The sequence below is a fragment of the Rhinopithecus roxellana genome, chromosome 8 (assembly GCF_007565055.1).
Source record: "Rhinopithecus roxellana isolate Shanxi Qingling chromosome 8, ASM756505v1, whole genome shotgun sequence".
Lineage (NCBI taxonomy): Eukaryota > Metazoa > Chordata > Mammalia > Primates > Cercopithecidae > Rhinopithecus > Rhinopithecus roxellana.
In genome coordinates this window covers 104801377-104823254 of record NC_044556.1, presented here as the reverse complement: position 1 = coordinate 104823254, position 21878 = coordinate 104801377, and the positions used below count along the sequence as shown (strand labels likewise).

At 38.6% G+C, this 21878-nt stretch overlaps 1 protein-coding gene across 2 annotated transcripts in view; it reads right to left on the bottom strand.

Moving 5' to 3' along the window:
• The window catches only part of FMN2 (formin 2), a 415306-nt gene that overhangs the window by 23971 nt on the left and 369457 nt on the right, over positions 1-21878 (bottom strand). For both annotated transcript variants that reach the window (XM_030936062.1, XM_030936061.1), the window contains one exon: positions 13503-13652. In XM_030936062.1, the coding sequence (XP_030791922.1) occupies positions 13503-13652 (150 nt within the window). The remainder of the gene's footprint in view (positions 1-13502; positions 13653-21878) is intronic.

The window sequence follows — 21878 nt, the reverse complement described above, 5'->3', positions numbered from 1 at the left end:
GATGGGCCTCTCTAACACGGCTTGCTGGCATTTCCTCCTGGGGAACACTACGATCATCTCATCTCCCAGCTCATCCCCAGAACCACTGCAGGGGCAGAATATTGTAAAGCCCAAAAAGAGTTGGTACTGACCGAATGATGCTGGTTCTATTCTGCTCACAGCAAAACAGCTACAGACTTAGCCAACACACCTGCAATTCTGTCCTCCTCAAGACAAATACTTTTTTTTTTTTTTTTGAGATGGAGTCTTGCTCTATCATCCAGTCTAGAGTGCAGTGGCGTGATCTCGGCTCACTGCACCCTCCGCCTCCCAGGTTCAAGTGATTCCCCTGCCTCAGCCTCACGAGTGGCTGGGACTACAGGCACCCACCACTGTGCCTGGCTAATTTTTGTATTTTTAGTAGAGACGGGGTTTCGTCATCTTGCCCAGGCTGGTCTCAAACTCTTGACCTCGTGATCCACCCGCCTCAGCCTCCCAAAGTGCTGGGATCACAGGCATGAGCCACTGCACCCGGCCAAGACAAATACTTTTAAAAATTAACATTTCCTTACAAAAAACCAGACAACTTGAATCTGCATATGCCTCCAAGGGATAGGGCTGAATTCCTTTCTGACTGTACAGTAGCACAAGGATACCTTTGTTGTCCTCTTAACCTTGATTTTCTGTTTGCCAGGTATAACCATTAGCTAATTCCACACAATGCCACGGTGGAGGTGGCTTGCTCTAGGAACGGTCTGCATGCCCTTTTTGAAAAGGCAGAAGTGGCATCTTTCAGGATGATCCTCCCTCTGTAAGGCACAGCTATCCAGACAGAACTTTATATAGCCCAGCATCAACTTTTAAATCATTCAAAAAAGAAATGTGCAAGGAGACATACCAGCCTTTCTCCAGAGAGAGATCAATGAGCTGTGGAGCCACACTGGCCAGGAGCACGTTCTTTCATCTAGATACAGAGCATGACGCTCGGGTGCCAGCCTCACTGCTGGCCCTAAAGGAAGGGAGCGACCACTATAATCAATCAGAGGTGGAACGTGGCCGGGCCCAGGTGGGAGAGGATGGAGACAATGCTAAAAGATTAGTTAGGAAATGTTTAGTATTACCAACAAGATAAAATGACAGACGAGGTTGATTACAAAAAGTTTTCAGACTTAGAAAGACATTCAAGGTATCTGGGATCCTTGGTGTTTTATTACAGATCTTAGGAAACAAAAGCAAAGTAAATCAAAATAGAATGAAATGAAGTGAAGATGCTCATAGGCTTCATATAAGACAATATTCAAAGGGATTGTGCAGATAGATAATATAATTAATAAATTATAGTTGTAGTTAGAAAGCCTAAATGGTAAAACAAAAATGTTTTACATCATTTTAGGAATTATATTAGGTGTAATGCTGTTTTCATTTATTTGGCTCTGCAGAATTACTACTCTTACAAAAATTGCAAAATCATAGGTCTTAAAACACCAAGAATTTTAGAATTGAATTTTGATGTGATATTATAATAAGTATATAAGAAATGGGGAGATAGTGGTCAAAGAATACTTCTAACTTTGAGCCCTAAAATGAGCAAGTCTAAAGACCTAATGTACAGCACAGCTGAGATCTGGCCACTGCACTCCAGCCTGGGTGGCAGAGCGGGACTCCATCTCAAAAAAAAAAAAAAATATATATGTATTGTATACTTAAAACCTGTTAAGAGAATAGATCGTAAGTATTCTCACCGCAAAAAGTTGATGGATACATTAATGCTTAATTGTGATAAGCACTTCACAATGTATATCAAGACATCACATTGTATAACCTTATATATATTATATTTATTTGTCAATTATGCCTCAGTAAATCTGGGAAAAGAAATAGCATATATACATAATAATGTAAATAATGATGATGGCAATTGACATGTCCCTTTAAGGAGGAACAAATTGTGTACAATAGCTTTTCACATAAACCAAAGAACTCCAAGCTACATGATCCTAATTTGCCATGATGATTGTGGTTCAATCGATGGAAACTTGAATGAACTAGAAATGTCAATATCCAAGACCGCACTGTAATTCTACAGCCAGTTCTTCAGCATCACAGCATGGTTAATCTTCACTGGGTATCTCCTCGCAAGTAGGTACCATATCAAAGGTCTGTCTTCAGTATTGTCTGCCTTAAACAAAAGTTTCCTTTCCACGGGCTCAAAATTCTTCTCATGGCCTAGTAGCTGCCCATGGTTCAAGTTTCTAAGGCCAACCTTGTATGGCAAGCAAAAAGCCTGAGCAGTAACTTGGTCAGAAGGCCGTGGAGTGGGGCCCAGTGTCAGTGAGCAGAAAGTCACAGGAAAGGCAGGGGAAGTGGGTACCGGGGGGATAGGGATTCTGGAGAGAATGTAAAGTGTTCATTAAACAGAAGTGAAAGATGAAAATCTTTACCCATAGCAAAGACAGACACATTCATTTTCCTTTTATGTACTTTAACCACTTTTTTTTTTTTTTTTTGAGACAGGGTCTCACTTCCATCACCTAGGCTAGAGTGCAGTGGTACTACCTCGGTTCACTGCCGCCTCAACAGCCCAGACTCAAGTGATCCTCCCACCTCAGGTCCCCAAGTAGCTGGGACTACAGGAAGATGCCACCATGCCCAACTAAATTTTGTATATTTTGTAGAGATGGGGTTTTGCTATGTTGCCCAGGATGGTCTCAATTCCTACACTACAGCCATCCACCCACCTTGGCCTCCCAAAGTACTGGGATTACAGGCGTGAGCCACCCTACCCTGCCAGTTAACCACTTTTTATCATATTGAATTACTATTTTTTTGAGACAGGGTCTTGCTCTCTTGCCTATGCAGGAGTGCAATGGCGCAATCATGGCTCACTAAGTGATTCTCCTGCCTCAGCCTCCCAGGTAGCTGGGAACACAGGTGTGCACCACTGTGCCAAGCTAATTTTGGTTTGTTTGTTTTTGCAGAGACATGGTTTCCCTATGTTTCCCAGGCTGGTCTTGAACTCCTGGGTTTAAGCAATCATCCTGCCTCAGCCTCCCAAAGTGCTGGGGTTACAGGTGTGTGCCACAGCACCTGACCAAATTATTTTTTTCTCAGTATTTATCTCTTTCCATTAGCAATAAAGGTCCTATGTATTACAGAAACTTGAATAATAGGACTCCTCCCATGGAGATTGGATTTGAAAAAGTTTATTCACAATAGATGAATAATTGTTCAAAACACACACACACACATACATATGCATACATATAGTATTTTTTGCATGTGTGTATATTTTTAAAACATGACTTAGATTTCCTGACATGGGTTTACACCGGGAAAGCACCAGCCTATTTCATCACTACAGAGTCGAACTACTGCAAATTACTAATTATCGAAATTGATGATGATCTTTTTGATTCTGGAATGAGCTGTGCGATTTTTAAAATAGCTTTTTCCAGCAGATTTATCTCCGAAATTCTGTTTAGCTAATAGTCATGTTTGTAGTTACAAGATTTGCTTTCCTTGGGTACATACAAAATTACTTGGGTACAGGGGAAATAGCAGGAATTGAGCCAGGCAGGAAGAAGAGGAACCAATGTCAGATTTTTCAACACTGTGAACACTCTGAATAGAGATAACCTGCAGGAAGAAGAGGAACCAATGTCAGATTTTTCAACACTGTGAACACTCTGAATAGAGATAACCGGAGGTCATCAGTATGTTCAATTGTAGTCCACTTTTCTGCTTAGAACTCTAATGTAATGCTAATGTGTGAATTCTACTTAATTCTTCTTTCTACCAAAACAGCCTTATTGAGCTATCATTCACATAGCATACAATTCACCCACTGGACGTGAATGTCAATTTTTTTTTTTTAGTAGATGCATAGGTTTGTGCACCCCTCTAAAACCATCTAAGTTTAGGACATTTTGTACCCCCAAAAGAAACTTAATTTGCAGTCACTCTCCATTTTTCTCCCTTGGTACCCAGAGACTCCAGCTCCTCACAAGGACTAATCTATGTTCAAGCCCCATGTATTAGGTTGGTGCAAAAGTAATTGTGGTTTTTGCCATAAAAGTCATGGCAAAAACCGTTTTGTATTTCCACCAGCAATGTATGAGAGTTCCACACATTCTCATCATCTGCAACACTTGTTACTGTCTGTCTTTTTGATCACAGCCTTCCTAATGAGTATGAAGCATATCTCACTTTGCTTTTGATTTGCATTTCCCTGAGGACTAACAACGTGGAGTATCTTTTCATGTGTTTACTGGCCATTCTACTTACATTTTTAGGACCATTTTCTTTTCACTCTCTGTCCAAGACACCTGAATATTATCTAATATTTTTGTAGGTCCTATATTGAAACATATTCTCAAAGTACCTCAATACTGATGTTCATTCTTGGTACCCAACCTCCTAACATCCCCCAACACATACACACCCAACACATGCTTTCACAAATAATTGCTTTTAAAACTGAGCTTAATGCCTTATTACAGCTGCTTCTAAACCTTAACCAGAGTCCAGCAGCCAAAACCAGCTGAGCGAATTGCTGTCTGTCAAATAAAATAACTGCTAACATGTCTTGGTCTAACATCTGTTGTTAGCTTCAACCCTGCTGTAGGGATCAATACCTCTTGGTGGAGGTAATCTCTTCCCTCATCTCTCAGGAATAGTCTTTGATTATCCATTTGCCCTAAGGCTACTAATGTTTAAGTGCAGAAGAAACGCTTTCCATTTTTCTAAAGCTTCACTCCCGCTAATGGGAACAGGGGTAGTGTGTGAAGCTGAAATCCTTAAGTCGAACAGGAGGAGTGTGTGAATGTGGAATTCCTTTGCCCAAAGGTGTCAGAGTTAGCACGGAGCATGTCATGCTGGGAATGAACCATGGGGAAGCCTTTGGCTCCTTACATTTTTGATTATCTTAAAAATCCAGGCTCTAGCGGAAGATCACACAAACCTAACGATTTGTTAATTTGATATTATTCAAATTCAACAGGTCTGTACTTCCCCTAGCAGATTATAACCATTACATCATTTGAAAGTATCCTAAAGAAATTAAAAATTGCCCCTGAAAAATAACATCATCTAGCTTGAATAGGATCTTGTTTTCGGCCCACATAAGCCACATGATGTTATTTTTTAAAGGAGTAACTTTAAATGTCTTCACTCCAGGAAGTATATTTTGATCCAGGAGAGTTCTACTGCAAACTTTGCTAAGACATCAAAAAACCCTTTTAGCAAATGCTGAAGGGGAATTAAAAATTTCTCAGATACCTTACAAGTGTCTACAAACTCATTAAAAGATGCTATAATGTTCAAATCCTTATCAAACTAAAAACATCTTTGGACAAGCCACGTTCTTAGCTCTTGGTCCGCATTCTCTAGAACTACCTACTGAGAGTTTCTTCTGTTTTTGAATTGAGGATTTTGAAGATCTCCCGAAGTTTTAAAAACATCTCTTGGAACACGGCAAGATAAAGAAGCAAATGCAAAGCCCTCTCCCAGCTAATCTTCACCTTAGGGCTTTCCATTTTTTGAAAAGAACTAAATTTTACAAAGTAAATATCCTAATATCCAGGGTTTCATCTCTTTTCTTAACCTCAGCTTTTTCTTACAGCATTTTAGAAGAAAGGAAAACCCTGCTTTCTTGATCTCCAGCATCCTAGTGAATATTAGCTTTTCAGTATCTGAGCTTACATTTACAATTTTCTGATTCCCAAAACTGGTTCATCCAGGAACCTGTGAACAGCAAATCTATGTAGATTTTCCTTCAAAATATATCTCAAATTCACCTATTTTCTACAATCTTTACTGCCTTCACCCCAGTCTGCAGAGTCCTAGCTCTCAATTAGGTCACTAAAATAACTTCCGAACTTGCTTTTACACTCTCCACTCTCCAATTTACTACCCATTTGGCAGCCAATAATCTTCTCATTACATATATCATATAAGGTTATTTTCTCTCTAGGAAAAAAACACAAAACCCTTTGATGGCTTCCTACTGAATGCACAATAAAAGTCAATGTTTACCACGACCTACCAGGGCCTGAGTGCTCAGGCCCCAGCTTGCGTTATCAAATTCATTGCATGGCCCCCATCTTTCTTGGGAAGTGCTCAATCTTTCCTGCCACATTATCGTGAACATCCCTACCGTCTGCCCGGAATGCTCATACACCACATTACCCCTCCCCACTGTGTCCCTTCACGGGGCGGCTCCCTCGATTCTTTAGGTGTCCACAGCAATGCTGCCTCTTCAGAAAGGGCTCCTCTGACCAGCCTCTCTAAATGAACTTCCTCCCTTTGGATTCTGCAAGATGACTCCCTGTTTATTTTCCTCACAGCACTGATTTCAGCTTGTAACTTAAATACGTGCTGACTTTTTGTTGTCTGTTTCTCTCATGAGAAGAGAAAAGATCCACATGGCCAAGAATGTTGCCTATCACATAGTAGGGCATACATATCATAAATAATTGTTGAATGCATTACTTACTGTTTTAATGTGTATTCGTTATTCCAATACACGAATACAGATAAATCTCTGCACACCCTCAGCCTCCATCGGCCACTATTTTGACTGTCCTGTTCGTTGACTCTCCTGCCAAACCTTTGGTTACAGAAAGCTGGCACTGAGAAGAGGATTTCTTTATGGGTCATTTTTCTAAAAATTGATGCCTGAATGAAAAGGGTGAATGGTTGGCTAAATTCATTTATCAAGCAATGCAAGAATGCTACATTGCAGCCCAAGAGGCAGGTTCATTTAGGTATCCAGCAAGTACGTTATTGCATAAGAATAAACTTTCCTTATCTCCATTCTTCAGCTGTATTTTCAATTGCTTTGAAAATGGTCTCTTCCTTCTTAAACTTACTCCAATAATATCATACATAAATCTGAACATACAGCTCACTTGAATACAAATCAATTATGGAAACAGAAATGTTAACAAGGCATGAGGGGCTCGCCAATGGAATGCATAACCTTCTAAGGATAAACATTCCAATTATTTTCCTCTAATTACAGGTTTCAGCTGGGCTGAAACAAGACTTGACTGCCACATGCTTGTGCAATTAGAGAAGTGGCTATCCTTTCTCTTGGATCATCAAAGACTACCTGCCTCAAAGTAAAATAAACCAGTAAATTAAGTTAGACAATACTTTAAACATAACTCTTACTAATGTCATGATTTATTAAATTAAAATATCTCAGGCCAACTAAAAATGAAATAATGAGAGGCCACAATACACACTATGAGGTTTGGGACCCAGTGGCCAGAGCCAGATCTTCTTCTTGCCTAAAAGCCCTTAGCTCTCTGGACTGTCTGTGAAAATCCTACACTTGCTCCACGTTCCATGTGATTAAGGATTAAGAATTCCTTAATCCTCGCTCCTGGTTCCTCCCACTGCATGATACACCAACCAGTGCTATACTGCTAGCTCGAAGAAGACGAGACTTTCATTTAATGTACTTGAACGTCTCACTGTCCAGTACGACTCCATACGGAATGAGTGAATAATCACAGATAGCTTCACATAGTTATACAGCTGAACACTCATCCTGAAAACTGAGCGCAACTTACAATAGAGCAAAGTAAGAAGTGATGTTGTTCTGGAAGCCTATCCCTCCTTTCCCAGGACCTGGACCATAGCCTCTCAATCAGGGTAAAAAAAGACACACATCCTTAATCAATCTGTACCTCTTTCTTTTAATTAATACACCTCTTGTTATCCTAGCTCCACAGAGCCTCATTAGTGGCCAGGTGACAGTCATGCTAACGCCTTCCTGAAAATAAGAGACGAAGACTGCCTATTTCCTTACCTACTACAACTACGCTCTGTGAGACCTTAGGGAAATGCTAGGAAGAATACATGTTAGTTTCCCTTCCCATCTTCTGGTGAATACAGACAAATTGAATTTTTTCTTTTTTTTGAGCTGGAGTCTCGCTCGGTCACCCAGGCTGGAGTGCAGTGGTGCGATCTCGGCTCACTGCACCCTCCACCTCCCAGGTTCAAGCAATTCTCCTGTTTCAGCCTCCAAAGTAGCTGGGATTACAGGCATGCACCACCATGCCTAGCTAATTTTTGTATTTTTAGTAGACACGGGGTTTTACCATATTGGCCAGGCTGGTCTCGAACTCCTGACCTCATAATCCACCCACCTCGGCCTCCCAAAGTGCTGAGATTACAGGCATGAGCCACCGTGCCCAGCTGACAAATTGAAATTTTAAAAAATACATACTTGCACATGTTTTGTGTTGTTCAGTGATGACAAGTTTAGATTATTTTTTCAAAAAAGGAGGATTTCTGACTAACAATTGTACATGTCTAGTTCCAAGTAGATGAAAAAATAATTTTTCTGACTTGTGACAAAACCAGTGGGTCACATGATTTGTGTCCATTGTATCACACAGTGTAGACATGGAGGGATAAGTTACACGGACAATTTCAAACTAAAGTTCATCCTTGGACTCACAACCAAGATATCTTGCCTAACCAAGAATGTAACTGAGTCACAATAATACTTTGTGTTTACAGACTATGTTCTTAAGATGCTTAACATGCCTTAGCAATGTTATATCACCTTGTAGGGAGCCATGACCGGGATACTATTTTTAATTAAGTGATGGCAAAACAGTATAGGCATTCAGAAGGTAGATACTGTGCTATATACTTCAAATACATTATGTCATTTAGTCCACATGATAACACTGCAAGATCATATTATCATTTCTATTTTACAGATTAGGAAACTGCCTCTTGAAAAACAATTGACTTTCTATGATTCTGGAGCCAGTAAGTGGCAGAGCTAACTTGGAAATCCAAACACATTGACTAGAAAGACAGCAGCCCTATCCGACACAGATGTGTAGAAATTCACTATTTCGAGAAATATATCAACCAAATCATATGAGTCATCAGGACCAAGTAAGAAAATAGAGTTATTATTATCACTCTGTAATCAGACACAAATTAGAAATAGTGGCATAAGAAAAATTTATACAGGATTTAAAACCTTAATGATATTTTTCAATCTATACATATCAAACTAGTCCAAGGAAAATTCTATCAGAAAAATTTCAAGGACACTATTAACACCATCTTTCAGGTTATTTCTACCATGCTAAGACATTTTGCTAATTACATGAGTTACTTTTAAAGACTTAATAAATTAGGCCAGATTATTGTTTACTTTTTGGGGGGAAACTGTTCTTCCTTCAAAAGCACTGCTCTGAAGAAACTGTCAATCCTGGTAACGCTCTGCTCTCACTTCAGGATCAGGTTTGTGAACTGCTAAGCTAACCACGGTACCACCAGGGCTGATTCAGAGATGGACACAATTCATTCGGAGTTCCTCCCTGGTACTTTTGCAGATGGATATGGAAACTGCTCTCTCCTCCTGGGTTATGAGACTATAAGTCATGGCAGTGGCTGACAGCTAAGGAACAGCCTAGGTTGCAAGTTAAAGCTAAGCTACAGAGGAGTGGTAGGTTGGGAAGAAAGAGTGAGAGAAAGAAGAGGAAAAAGAAGGAGAAAGAATAGAGACAGGACATTTAAAAAGACACATGGATCACAGAAGAGACAGGTACAGACACACGTGGCTGACTAACCCCACTCACAGCAGTAGAATTCTGCATTCAGGCCTCCCATAGGCAAGTTCCACTCTTGCCTTTCTGAGGTTTGACTGTCTAAACAAATAAAATCTCTCTCTCTCTCTCTCTGTCCCTCTCTCTTTTTGCTTTGAGGTATTCAGAACAGGGATTTTATTATCTACAATGATCAACTCAAGTTATGCAAGAAAACATGTTTCATTACTAGGCTAAGTTCTTATTTCCATGTCTGCGCAATGGTAATGATGCAACAAGTCAAGTCAGCAAATACTTATGGAGACACAAAGAGGGGAAAGGCGGTGTGGCCTGTGATAAGTGAGGGCTGTACCAGATATGAGGACACTCATCCCACTGAGAAAGACCCACACTGAGTGGTTCTTAATTAAAAATAAAAAAGACCAGCATGCAAATATCTAAAATTAATGGTATAAAATCGACATATTGTTAGGCAGTGTAAGATTAGCCATTGAAGAAAACAGGTTGATAGTAAATAGTATAGGAGTATAGAGGTGAGAAATAGGTTGGAGAACAGCATCCCATTTTAAGTATTTGTAATTCCACTTGAGGTTCTACTCGCACTGACAGGAACTGTACAAGAAATTTCACACTCTTAAATGACCCCACTGGCATTTCCTATCCGTGTCCCGGGGCATTCAAAACATTTCTGAAATACTTTTCCATTTAACTATAGAAAATATAATATAAAGTTTACACCAGGCCAGGTGTGGTGGCTCATGCCTGTAATCCCAGCACTTTGGGAGGCCGAGGTGGGCAGATCACAAGGTCAAGAGATGGAGACCATCCTGGCCAACGTGGTGAAACCCCATCTCTACTAAAAATACAAAAATTAGTTGGGCGTGGTGGCGCACGCCTGTAGTCTCAGCTACTCAGGAGGCTGAGGCAGGAGAATCGTTTGAACCTGGGAGGCAGAGAGTGTGGTGAACCGAGATCGCGCCACTGCACTCCAGTGTGGTGACAGAACAAGACTCCATCTCAAAAAAAAAAAGTTTACATCAAAGCAGGGCACAGGTGTGCATTTGGGCAGTCAGATGGGGCGCCACCCTTAGAAGGGCTCTGTGCTTCCTTTAAGGCTTTGCTGTCTTGAAATTATTAATTTTTATACAAGAAATTCTGCATTTTCATTTTTCACTATTTCCTAAAAATTACATAGGTGGTCCCTCACTAAGGAAAGGAACAGGGCTGTTGTGCAAACAACTCCAACCAATGGTTTTCCTTTTCAAGTAACCTGGTTATCGTTTGCCAAGAGGGTAATAGATTTTGGAAGTCAAAAGGCAAAGCAGCGCTCTCACCTGCCACATGTTCTTCCTTAGCCCCTTATTAAAAACAAATGATTTAGAAAACTCAGTCTGCAGTCAAGAGCACTTGTAACCTGCCAATTCACAACACTGCTCACACGAATGTAAGGTCACCAAGTGTGGACCCAAAGCCCATCACATAGTTCTAGGACATGACAAGCACAGGATAAAGAATTTAAAACATGGATCTGGCTGATTTGATGAGATACCTAGAGAGCGAAGCAAAGCCCATTCTGGGCATGCCAGCTGCACACAATGCCACCAAACAGTGGGTTGTTGCTAAGAATGTCATCTAGAAACAATTCTATCTCATGGAGCGTATGTTAGATGGAACTCTGAGGACGCTGTCGTGGGGCATGTATTAGACGGGGCTGTGAGCATGCTTAGGGAGAAAAGCATCTGAATTAGTCCATCTCAACATTTTCTCTAAGTAAGCATCTCACCAGCTTATATTCTGGTCTATGCTAGCAGAAGAAAGCGAGAAGCATCATCCTTGGCCTAGAACCTCCACAACAGGATCAAGCCATTCTCCGACTGCGATGCACTTGCTTATGTGATGTGCATTGGACCAGCTACTCCAAAGCGACAACGTCATCAGTCCTGTCTTGTTGATGTCTAAAATCACACCGTCTACACTCCCATTGAGGACTCTCATCCTAGATACGATGAAAATCATCGTGCAAGGGGAAACACGACTCTTTTCATTTTGAACCTTAGTGTAAATAAGTTTCAAACGCTTTTCTAGGGGACCAGGTTTAGATTAGAGGTAAAAGGAGGAAGGAAGGGACTTAGGGGAGGGCATGAAGGGAAGTTCTGTGTGATGTGCTAAGGTTTAAAAAAAAGCTTCCACTTTACAATTTTCCGAACTGTGCAAGCCTTTTTTGGTAAATATCACTTAATATATGACTTAGTCTGAAGGAAAAGAACAGTGATTCAAATACACTTACTTTTAAGCAATTATCTCTTCTACCCCACCTGCATAGAAATTTCACTAAAAGCTCTCATCTTTTATGTTAACACCTACTGATGCATTTGGAAGTAGAATAAGCTCATTATCTTTAAAGTGCAAGTTTAAAGTGTTTTCCTTCTGTTCAAGCCATTTTCTTTTTCCACCTACTATTCACAGAGGATAGTTTCTTCTATGACAGACCTATGGATCTAAATAATTAATTATAGGAGTAAGTGCAAGTCTGGCATAGTTTACAGGCTCAATAAATGTTATCAATTAATTCATCTAATTTAAGGAGGTATCAAAATCAAATTACAACTGAAAGCAAGGTGAACAACCATGATATCGTGTGTAGGCAGACCAAAGTGAAGACAGTAAGCAGAAAATAGAATTTTGTGAACAAAGTTTCTCAGGATGTAAGTTTTCTTTTCTTTTCTCTTCTCTTTTCTTTTCTGACAGAGTCTTGCTCAGGATGTAAGTCTCCCCTCCTCTCCCCTCCCCTCCTCTCCCCTCTCCTCCTCTCCCCTCCTCGCCTCTTCTCTTCTTCTTGCCTCTCCCCTCTCCCCTCTCCCCTCTCCTCTTCTGACAGAGTCTTGCTCTGTCACCCAGGCTGGAGTGCAGTGGCACAATCTCAGCTCACTGCAACCTCCGCCTCCTGGGTTCAAGCGATTCTCCTGCCTTAGCCTCCTGAGTAGCTGGGATTATGGGTGCCCGTCAAAACGGCCAGCTAATTTTTGTACTTTTAGTAGAGACAGGGTTTCGCCAAGTTTGCCAGGCTGGTATCGAACTCCTGACCTCAAGTGATCTGCCTGCCTTGGCCTCTCAAAGTGTTGGGATTAGAGGTGTGAGCCACCACTCCCGGCCCACAGGATGTAAGTTTTCTAAAGATCTAAAGCAAAGTTACTGTTAGTGATGTTAGGAAGCATACGAATTAGTTTGGCATTATGGCTTGCTTTATAGTATAGCTTCTGTTTCCCTTTGTTTTCCCACTAGACGCAGCTATTTGGGGATGCCGCCCTGAGAGGGCTAGCATTCTTCATGACTTAATATGTAATATGCCTCTATGGAATTTCATAATCATGGAGACTTTATTCCATATACTGAAGAGGGGACAGTCCCCTTCCTGAAAAGATTTATTTTAGAAAGTGTCACACAATTCTATAAGAATCTTGAAAAGTCTTTTAAAAAATATTGACATCTGTGTTTCTTGGAGATATCTGGATGAAATTTTGATATGAGTGGTAAAATGACAATATCCCATGAATTGAGCAAACGATTCCTTTTACCCTTACAGCCTTTGCTATCTGTTCTTGGAAGTGAGTGGGTCTGCCATTGCAGCAGGGTTGTTCAAGCCTTCTTACGTGGTTACGTGGTCCCTTTTACCTGATTTCCTCCTGACAGAAGTTGTTTCACCCGACAGTGGTCCTGGCAAACCAGCACCCCAACCACTCTCTGTAGCATCCCAGCTTCTGTGCTGACTCTTCTTATTAAAACTCCACATTTTGCCAAATGTCAGCATCCTCTTCAACTTGCTACCCGAGGTTGAGGGCCATCTAACTTTTTATTCAGGCTACGAAAACTGGCAACCCCAGTAGTGCCACACCTAATAAAACACCAGTTTTAAAATGCCATCGTGCAAATGAAAATACCTACCTCTCTTGTAGAAGAAGTTTGTTCTCTTTCTTCCAGAAGTCTTTAAAGTCAGAGCTGAATTCATGCCAGATACTGAAGAAAGCATTTGGGGACACCTCCTTCTCTCCAAGTTTTGGTTTCATGAAGAAATACGCCGTAGTCTCCAAAAAGCTGTCAAATCACACACACACAAGAGCATAAAAGCCATGATTACTTTCCAATATGGGATATTTCTCTATCCAAATGCTGATTTTATTCATGCACAATTATTATTACCAAGAGGACTCAAACTCTTCAAGCACCAACATTGGCTCTCTTATGGTTTAATGTTAAGAGTTTTGGATACAGATAGTAGCAGCTGACAAGAATCCTCCATGTACTAATAACTACCACTTGACCAATTCTATTTCAAAATTAATCACTCTGTGTTGGACGTACTCCAGAAATGAACTTGTCATCAAGATGAGACATATTGAAAGTAGTGGGCCTATACTTTCTTTCTAAACTCTAAACAAATGAAATATCAATCATGTGTCCCCAAACTAATATGTAGTCCATATTTATATTATATTGCTTATACACTATTTGCCTTCCTACATTGTTAGAGGGAATAAAAGCAAGAGTCCCAGGAGATGCTGACAAAGTCTCCCATCAGAGACCACGGTGCTATCCTTGAGTAGAGACCAATATGGCAGCCAGCACTGTGACAGTAGATTGCTCAGGGCCAGTTTTCAGAAGGTGCCACTCAGAGACTGCTTAATATTACAGGTATATGGAGCTCAGAAGAGTTTCAAAGTGGTTATTTGACAAAGAACATACTACTAGTAAATGGTAGGTTTCTGACTTAACAAAAGTTTTCTAGTCCCATGAGTGATGCCCTGAGAAGAATCCTGACCAATACAGTCAATAACGCTGAGGCAAGAGGACTGGTTAGAGAAAGGTCAGAGATGCTGCAAAGGGGTGGCATGCAAAGAAGCTTGTCTTTATTTTTTCTTTCTTTGGCCTGGGGCCAGCACTATTTCTGCTCCACCAAAACTCAAGTTTGATCTACTCTGAAGTAGAAATATCAAAGGCAACTTGATTTTGCTCAGTGACAAAAAGTATGTATATATACATATATATACATACATACCCTAACATATACACTTACACATATCTCTGTGTGTATTCAGCTTGCCATAGCTGATTTCAAATGTCTATTATGAAAAACAGTATGAGCATTAAAATACTGAGTTTTTTTTTTTTTTTTTTTTTTTTGAGACGGAGTCTTACACTGTCACCTGGGCTACAGTGCAATGGTGCAGCCTCGGCTCACTGCAACCTCCACCTCCTGGGTTCAAGCGATTCTCCTACCTCAGCCTCCCGAGTAGCTGGGATTATAGGTGCCCACCACCATGCCTGGCTAATTTTTTAAAATACTGAGATCTTTAAGGTGAGTTTGCTCAGAAGGTATGAACAGCAATGTTTTGTTTATGTACGTAAAAACAAACATTCACAGCTATGGCTAATCTGCTGTTTTTAAGCTTGCCTATGGCTGTCTCCTCTCCGAGCAGCAAGATTCCCAGGATATCAGCTTTTGAAGTTCTAGGCAGAGATGATAAGACTGATTTGATCAAATGTGTGGATCTCAGGTATTATATTTTTCTCCTTAGTTAGCCTACTAGAAAAATGACACAGTATGGTCAATTAAGCCTGAGAAAGAGTCAGGCTGTGAAGTGGATATGCAACGTGAGAATCTGGCTGCCACGAGCTATGGTAGTGACATTAGAATGCATCTAGGCGGAATGTGCTGATGGCGTCAGAACTGCCTGGAGAGTAGATGGCAGAGAACACAATAAGACATATCTGGGTCATATTTTATTACAACTGATAATAGAAACACATATATATGCCTTCTGGGAAAACTGGTCATTTTCCTTATATACCTAAAAAGAATGTACGACCTGTTAGGCTGAAGTTAGGTCTCAAGTCTTTTCTATCCGTTTATTCATTCTCCTCATTGCTCTGGTCTTTGAACTTCATAGAGCTTATTACAGAGCAAGTTCATCTGTTTGGGTAGCCGTATGTAAGCTGCAATAGCTAGTTCATCTAGTCAGCTATCTTGCAACATTTTGAAAGTTTTATCACTAGGTAGCATGGTATCAAAAGCAAAGAATGTAAGATTTAGAATGAGATGACATGGAATATTGAATCCTGCCTCTATGACCAGCTACATGAGCAAACTGTTTAACATCATTGTGCCTCAGTTTTTCCACTGTAAAACAGAGATTATCATAAACAGTTGTTTTGAAGTCCAATGAGTAAAACTGAATTGCCAAAGTGTTTGTTGAATGTGTCAACACAAAACAAATGTATCTTATATTACATATGTTATATTACATATGCTATATATTTTATATTGCCTATTAAATAAATATAAATATATATTTCCTAAAAATATTCTCTAAATTATAACTAACCCAACTGGGGCTGATTTATGAACAGATTCTCAGGTGATCATGTTCTCTGAAGAATTTTTTTTTTTAGTTACCAGCAGGCACAAAAGCTTCTGATACTAGTGATAATCATTCTAATTATTCAATAATTTCTTCTTGGCTCTGTTATACAAAGCACATAGATTTAGGCAGGTAATTTAACTTCTGAGCCTCAGTTTTTTTTCATCTGTAAGTAGAAAAAATGCCTGCTTTTCAAGGTTGTCATGAAGATTAAATAAAAGTACCTTGCAAGTTATAAACTGAAGTAGTAATATATGTATTCACTTTAGAAGAGGCAAAAATTTTTCAATAAAAAATTGTTCTTTGTGTAAAACTTTATGAACATGTTAGCCAAATGAGTATCCAACAATTGATTTAAAGTCAAATGTGAACCTGATTACTGGCATGTAACTTTTGTCGGCAGCTATTTCTTCGGATGTGGCCGTGGTGAAAGATTAAGTGTACCTGAGTATGTGACGTAGAGTGTCCAGAAGAATTATCTGAGGATCACGAGTGCTGTCTCAACTGTACACTGCCACCCTACTCCCTGAAATAAAGTGTAAATACTTAAAAAAAAAAAACAAGCAGCCTGTAATCCCAGCACTTTGGGAGGCCGAGGCGAGTGGATCACAAGGTCAGGAGATCGAGACCATCCTGGCTAACACTGTGAAACCCCGTCTCTACTAAAAATCCAAAAAAAAAAAAAAAAAAAAAAAAAAAAATTAGCCGGGCTTGGTGGCAGGCACCTGTAGTCCCAGCTACTCGGGAGGCTGAGGCAGGAGAATGGCGTGGACCTGGGAGGCGGAGCTTGCAGTGGGCCGAGATGGCACCACTGCACTCCAGCCGGGGCGACAGAGCGAGACTCCATCTCAAACAAACAAACAAAGAAACAAACAAACAAATAAGCAAATAACAGGACAATAATTTCTACAGATTATCAAGGTATCTTTTATGCCAGAGGCATTTTTGGTTATATAATCCTGTCCAGCCTTAGGTAGCCCTCAGCAAATTCAAACTTGCATAACACGAAAGAGACCCATTTGGGTGGTGTGTGGGAGGGGTAAACTGCATCTTTTCTGAATTATTTCCTTCTTTTAAATCTGAAACCAGGAGGATCCCAGCCACCATACGGCAATATGGGATTCACTACAAAAAGACAGACACCTTACCTAGGACCTTGCTTAGTACACAGGCTTTTCTGTGAGACTCCCTCAAAATGACCCTAGCACATGAAGAGGTAGTAGTTAAAAGATGTGCAGTTATAAAAAAAAAAATGCAGTGATTATAATAACAGATAACTCCGGATGTCACTGAAAAATCAACATCCCTCTGTTCTGGATTCTTAAATGGTCCTTTTTCGAAAAGATCAACACCACACGTCTTTTGCTACAAACATCAGACAGCACAAATATACTTCTCGGCAATGGAATCAAGGTACCTGCAGAGCTCTAAAATGACTGCTACAGAAGCAGAATCATGTTGGAATTTCTCTGAATCCCACACAAAAATGGAAAGAGCAACTAATATTAAAAATCAAAGCTAACAGGAAGGTATCTACAAAGACCTAGGTATCTAACGTCCCCAACAAAACTCAAAATTGGCTGGGCGCAGTGGCTCAAGCCTGTAATCCCAGCACTTTGAGAGGCCGAGACGGGCGGATCACGAGGTCAGGAGATCGAGACCATCCTGGCTAACCGGGTGAAACCCTGTCTCTACTAAAAAATACAAAAAACTAGCTGGGCGAGGTGGCAGGCGCCTGTAGTCCCAGCTACTCGGGAGGCTGAGGCAGGAGAATGGCGTGAACCCGGGAGGCGGAGCTTGCAGTGAGCTGAGATCCGGCCACTGCATTCCAGCCTGGGTGACAGAGCGAGACTCCGTCTCAAAACAAAACACAAAAAACAAAAAAACCCAAACAAACAAACAAACAAACAAAAACAAAAAAACTCAAAATTACAGCTAAGGACAAACTACTCACGACATAACACCCACATGGTAACAACATCTGTAGAGGAGGAAGCAGAGGGAAGCAACAGGAAATCTCTTCTAAAAGCAGGAAGAACCCTCAAATTACAAAAAAGTAATCCTGAAAAGTGTCAGGGCTAACTTGGGAACTATGCTGAAACAGGAAGAAGTTTTACACAATTGAGTGCATGGAGCAAAAGACAGGATGTATAGTAACTTCTGAAAGGACTGGAAGCAGTCTGGGCTGTATGAACTCTTAGTATTGACCCAAGAGAAACTCTCTTTTAGGGCTAAGCTCTGCATTGTGAGAAAATGCTGAGAGTGGAATTCAAATTGTGCAGAAAAAAACTCAAGAACAAAGAAAATAGAAAATGCAGGTAAAATGCACTTTTTAATGTGCAAAAGCAACAAAAGAGGAAACTCTAGAGCACGAAAGTTAGAAATGTTTTCCTCGCGCATCTATTCCTCCTAACATTTCAGTAAAATTAATTTCAAATAAAAATGAGCAAGATGAAAATACTGCAGTGGAAAAAGCTACGTAAACACACTAACCATAGCAAAGTTGGCCTGGTTTTATTATCCAAGTAGACTTCCAAGACAAAGAACATAACCAGGGTGTTATTTCATAATTATAAAAGCATCCACATTATCAAGAAGACATAGCAATCCTAAAGATATACATCTAATGAAACAGTTTCAAAATTCATGAAGCAAAAATTGCAGGACTAAAAGGAAAAAGAGATAAAATCGTAATCAAATTGGATATCTTAACACCTCTTTCTCAGGAGTCAAGAGAACTAGATTAAAATATCACTAATGACACAGAATAGTTGAACATTATTATCAAAAACTGACCTAGTTGGCATTTGTATCCATATTCTACCAATCAATATTCTACCATTATGATCAATGGTAGAATATATAAGAGCACATGAAATATTTATCAACATAGACCAAATGCTGAGTCATAAAACAAGTCTCAGTAAATTTCAAACTGAAATTATACAGAGTAAGTTCCCTGAGCACAGGGGTATTAAATTATGAAAGAACAAAAATAATATCTAGGTAATATACAATTTGGTAATTAAGAAAACCTGTGATAAATAACTCATGGATCAAAAAGAAATCCTAACAGAAATGAAAAAAACATTCCAAACTAAATAAAAATAAAAACAAAAAATACCAAAATATATGGGATACAGATAAAACAAGTACTTAGAGAGAAATTGAACTTTGAAATGAATATATTAAAAAGAAATCTGTAAAATCAATTATTTAGACAACCAACTCAAGAAAATATAAAGGAGCAAAGTAAACCCAGCTCAGTAGAAGAATAGAAATAATAAAAATGAACACAAAACAAAGAGATAGAAACTAAATCTTACAGAAAATCAACTCACTCAGAAGTTGGTTTATTGAAAAGCTTAATAAAATTGATAAACCCCTACCCAGACTGATTAAGAAAAAAAGAAAGAAAATGCAAAGTGTCAAGACTAGGGATGAAAGCAGTCATCTTTATAAATCATACTGGCTTAAAATGATAATGTGATGATGTTGTAAACAATTTTATGCCTGTAGATTTGACACCTTAAGTGAAAATTAAGCAAATTACTTAAACAACAAAACTTTCTAAAACTCACAGAAGAAACAGAAAATATAAGTACCCCTAAATCTAAGACAATTCAATTATTGTCCATAAATAGAAAATTATATTTTATAAATTTGTAATCAAATTTATCTCCACACTCCAAATAATTCTGACACAATTTGTTTCACAAGTGAATTAACAAACATTTGATGAAGAAGTAAAGGCAATCTTACACTAACTCATCCAGAAAATAGAAGAGGGTATACTTCCCAACTCATTTTATGAAGCCAGCTTTACCCTGATGTTGATACGGAAAACTAAAAAAGATACTATGAAAGAAAAAAGTAAATTTATAGACAAATACACCTCATGAGCATAAGCAACAACAACAACAACAACAACAAAAATCCTTAATAAAACATCATCAAATAAAATGCAGCAATTTCTACAGTGGATAATACATCGTAACAAATTCGGGTTTACCCCAATAATACAAATTGGTGTTAACATTTGAAAAGCAATCAGTGTAATTTGCCACATTTATAGAAGAAAGAAGAAAAACAAATATGATAATTTTAGTAAGTGTAAAAAACATGGAAAAAAAAATCAACACCAGTTTATCGTTACAAACAGGAAAAAACTCTCTGCAGGTAAAGCCTAGAAGTAAACTTAGACAATTACATAAATACTATTTATGAAAAACCTACAGTTAACATACTCAATGGTATTTGATATTTTCTTTTTAGTTCAGAAATAAAACAAGGATGTCTGCTCGTCCTAATTCATTGTACTGAAATCCCTAGCCAGTTAATAAAGAAAAAAAATTGGAAAGGAAGAAATAAAACATATATATGTGTATATATATAAAAAACATGGTTGTATACCTAGAAAACACTATGGAATTTATAAACATAACAAAACCTGTTAGAACCAATAAGTGAATTGACTCAGAACTAAATAAGTGAACTTAATATTGATCCCATAAGATACAAGGTAGATATTTAAAAATCAATTGTATTTTTACACATCCTGGAAAAGACCACTGGGGAAAGTCGTGTTTTAAAACAATATAATTTGTGTTGCTATTATAAAACATCAACTATCTAACAATAAATCAAATAAAAGTGTGAAAACTACAAACACTGCTGAGAGAATTTAAAGAAAGCTGAAATAAATATAAAGGTATAATATATTTTTGGGTAGAAAGATTCAGTATTGTTAAGATCCATTTGCCCCAAATTGTTCTACGGATTCAAGACAATCCCAATCAAGAGTTTTTTTTTTTTTTTTTTTTTTTTTTTTTTTTTAAATAAAGGGACTGATATGCTGATTCTAAAATTTATGTAAAAATATAAGGCATCTGAAATAGCAAAAAAATACATTTTTAAAAACAGAACAAAGGTGAAGGACTTACATTATCTAAATTCAAGAGTTATTATAAAGCTACATTAATAGAGTACGGTATTGGTATAAGGACCTGGAAGGAGATTTGCACGTACAAGGTCATCTGATTTTTTACAAAAGGTGGCGAGTCAATTCAATGGGGGTAGGAAAGTTTTATTTTATTTATTTATTTATTTATTTATTTATTTATCAGATGGTGCGAGAACAATGGTGCGAGAACAATGGTGCGAGAACAATGGTGCGAGAACAATGGTGCGAGAACAGATATCTGTTTGGAAAAAGAAAATCCTTACTCCAATAAGAAAAATAAGGATTTCAATGTAGAAGACAGAAACATAAGCCTTCTAAAAGAAAACATTAAAAAAGTCTTTACATCCTCAAAATTTCTTAGATAAGACACAAAAAGGACTAACCATAAGAGAAAAAAAGTTGATAAATCAGACTTTAGCAAAGTAAAAATTCTTTTCATTATGCCATTTCATACTCATAAGAGTTGACTTAAATCAAAAAGACTGACAAAGTTTCACATGTTGGGGAGAATGTAGAACAACTGAAATTTTCACACAGTGCTTTTGAGAGTGTAAAATGGCAAACCACTTTGGAGAAGTGTTTGACAATTCCTTAAACATTTATACATATATGTATAAATTTATGTATGTATAACATGACTCAGAAAACCTACCCTCACCTATTAATTCCAAGGGAAAGGAAACATGAATACAAAAAGACTCACAGAAGAATGTTCACAGCAGCCCTGCTAATAATAACCCCAAATTGGAAACCCAAATGTCCATGAATAGGGGAATGGACACACTGTGATCTATAACTATGATGAAATGCTACTTAACAATAAAAAGGAAGAAGTTGCTGATATATCAATATTAAGTTACTCTTAAAAAAAGTGAAAAAAGCAGAGCCAAAATTATACATGCCATATGATTCCATTTATAAAAGTACAAGCATACACAA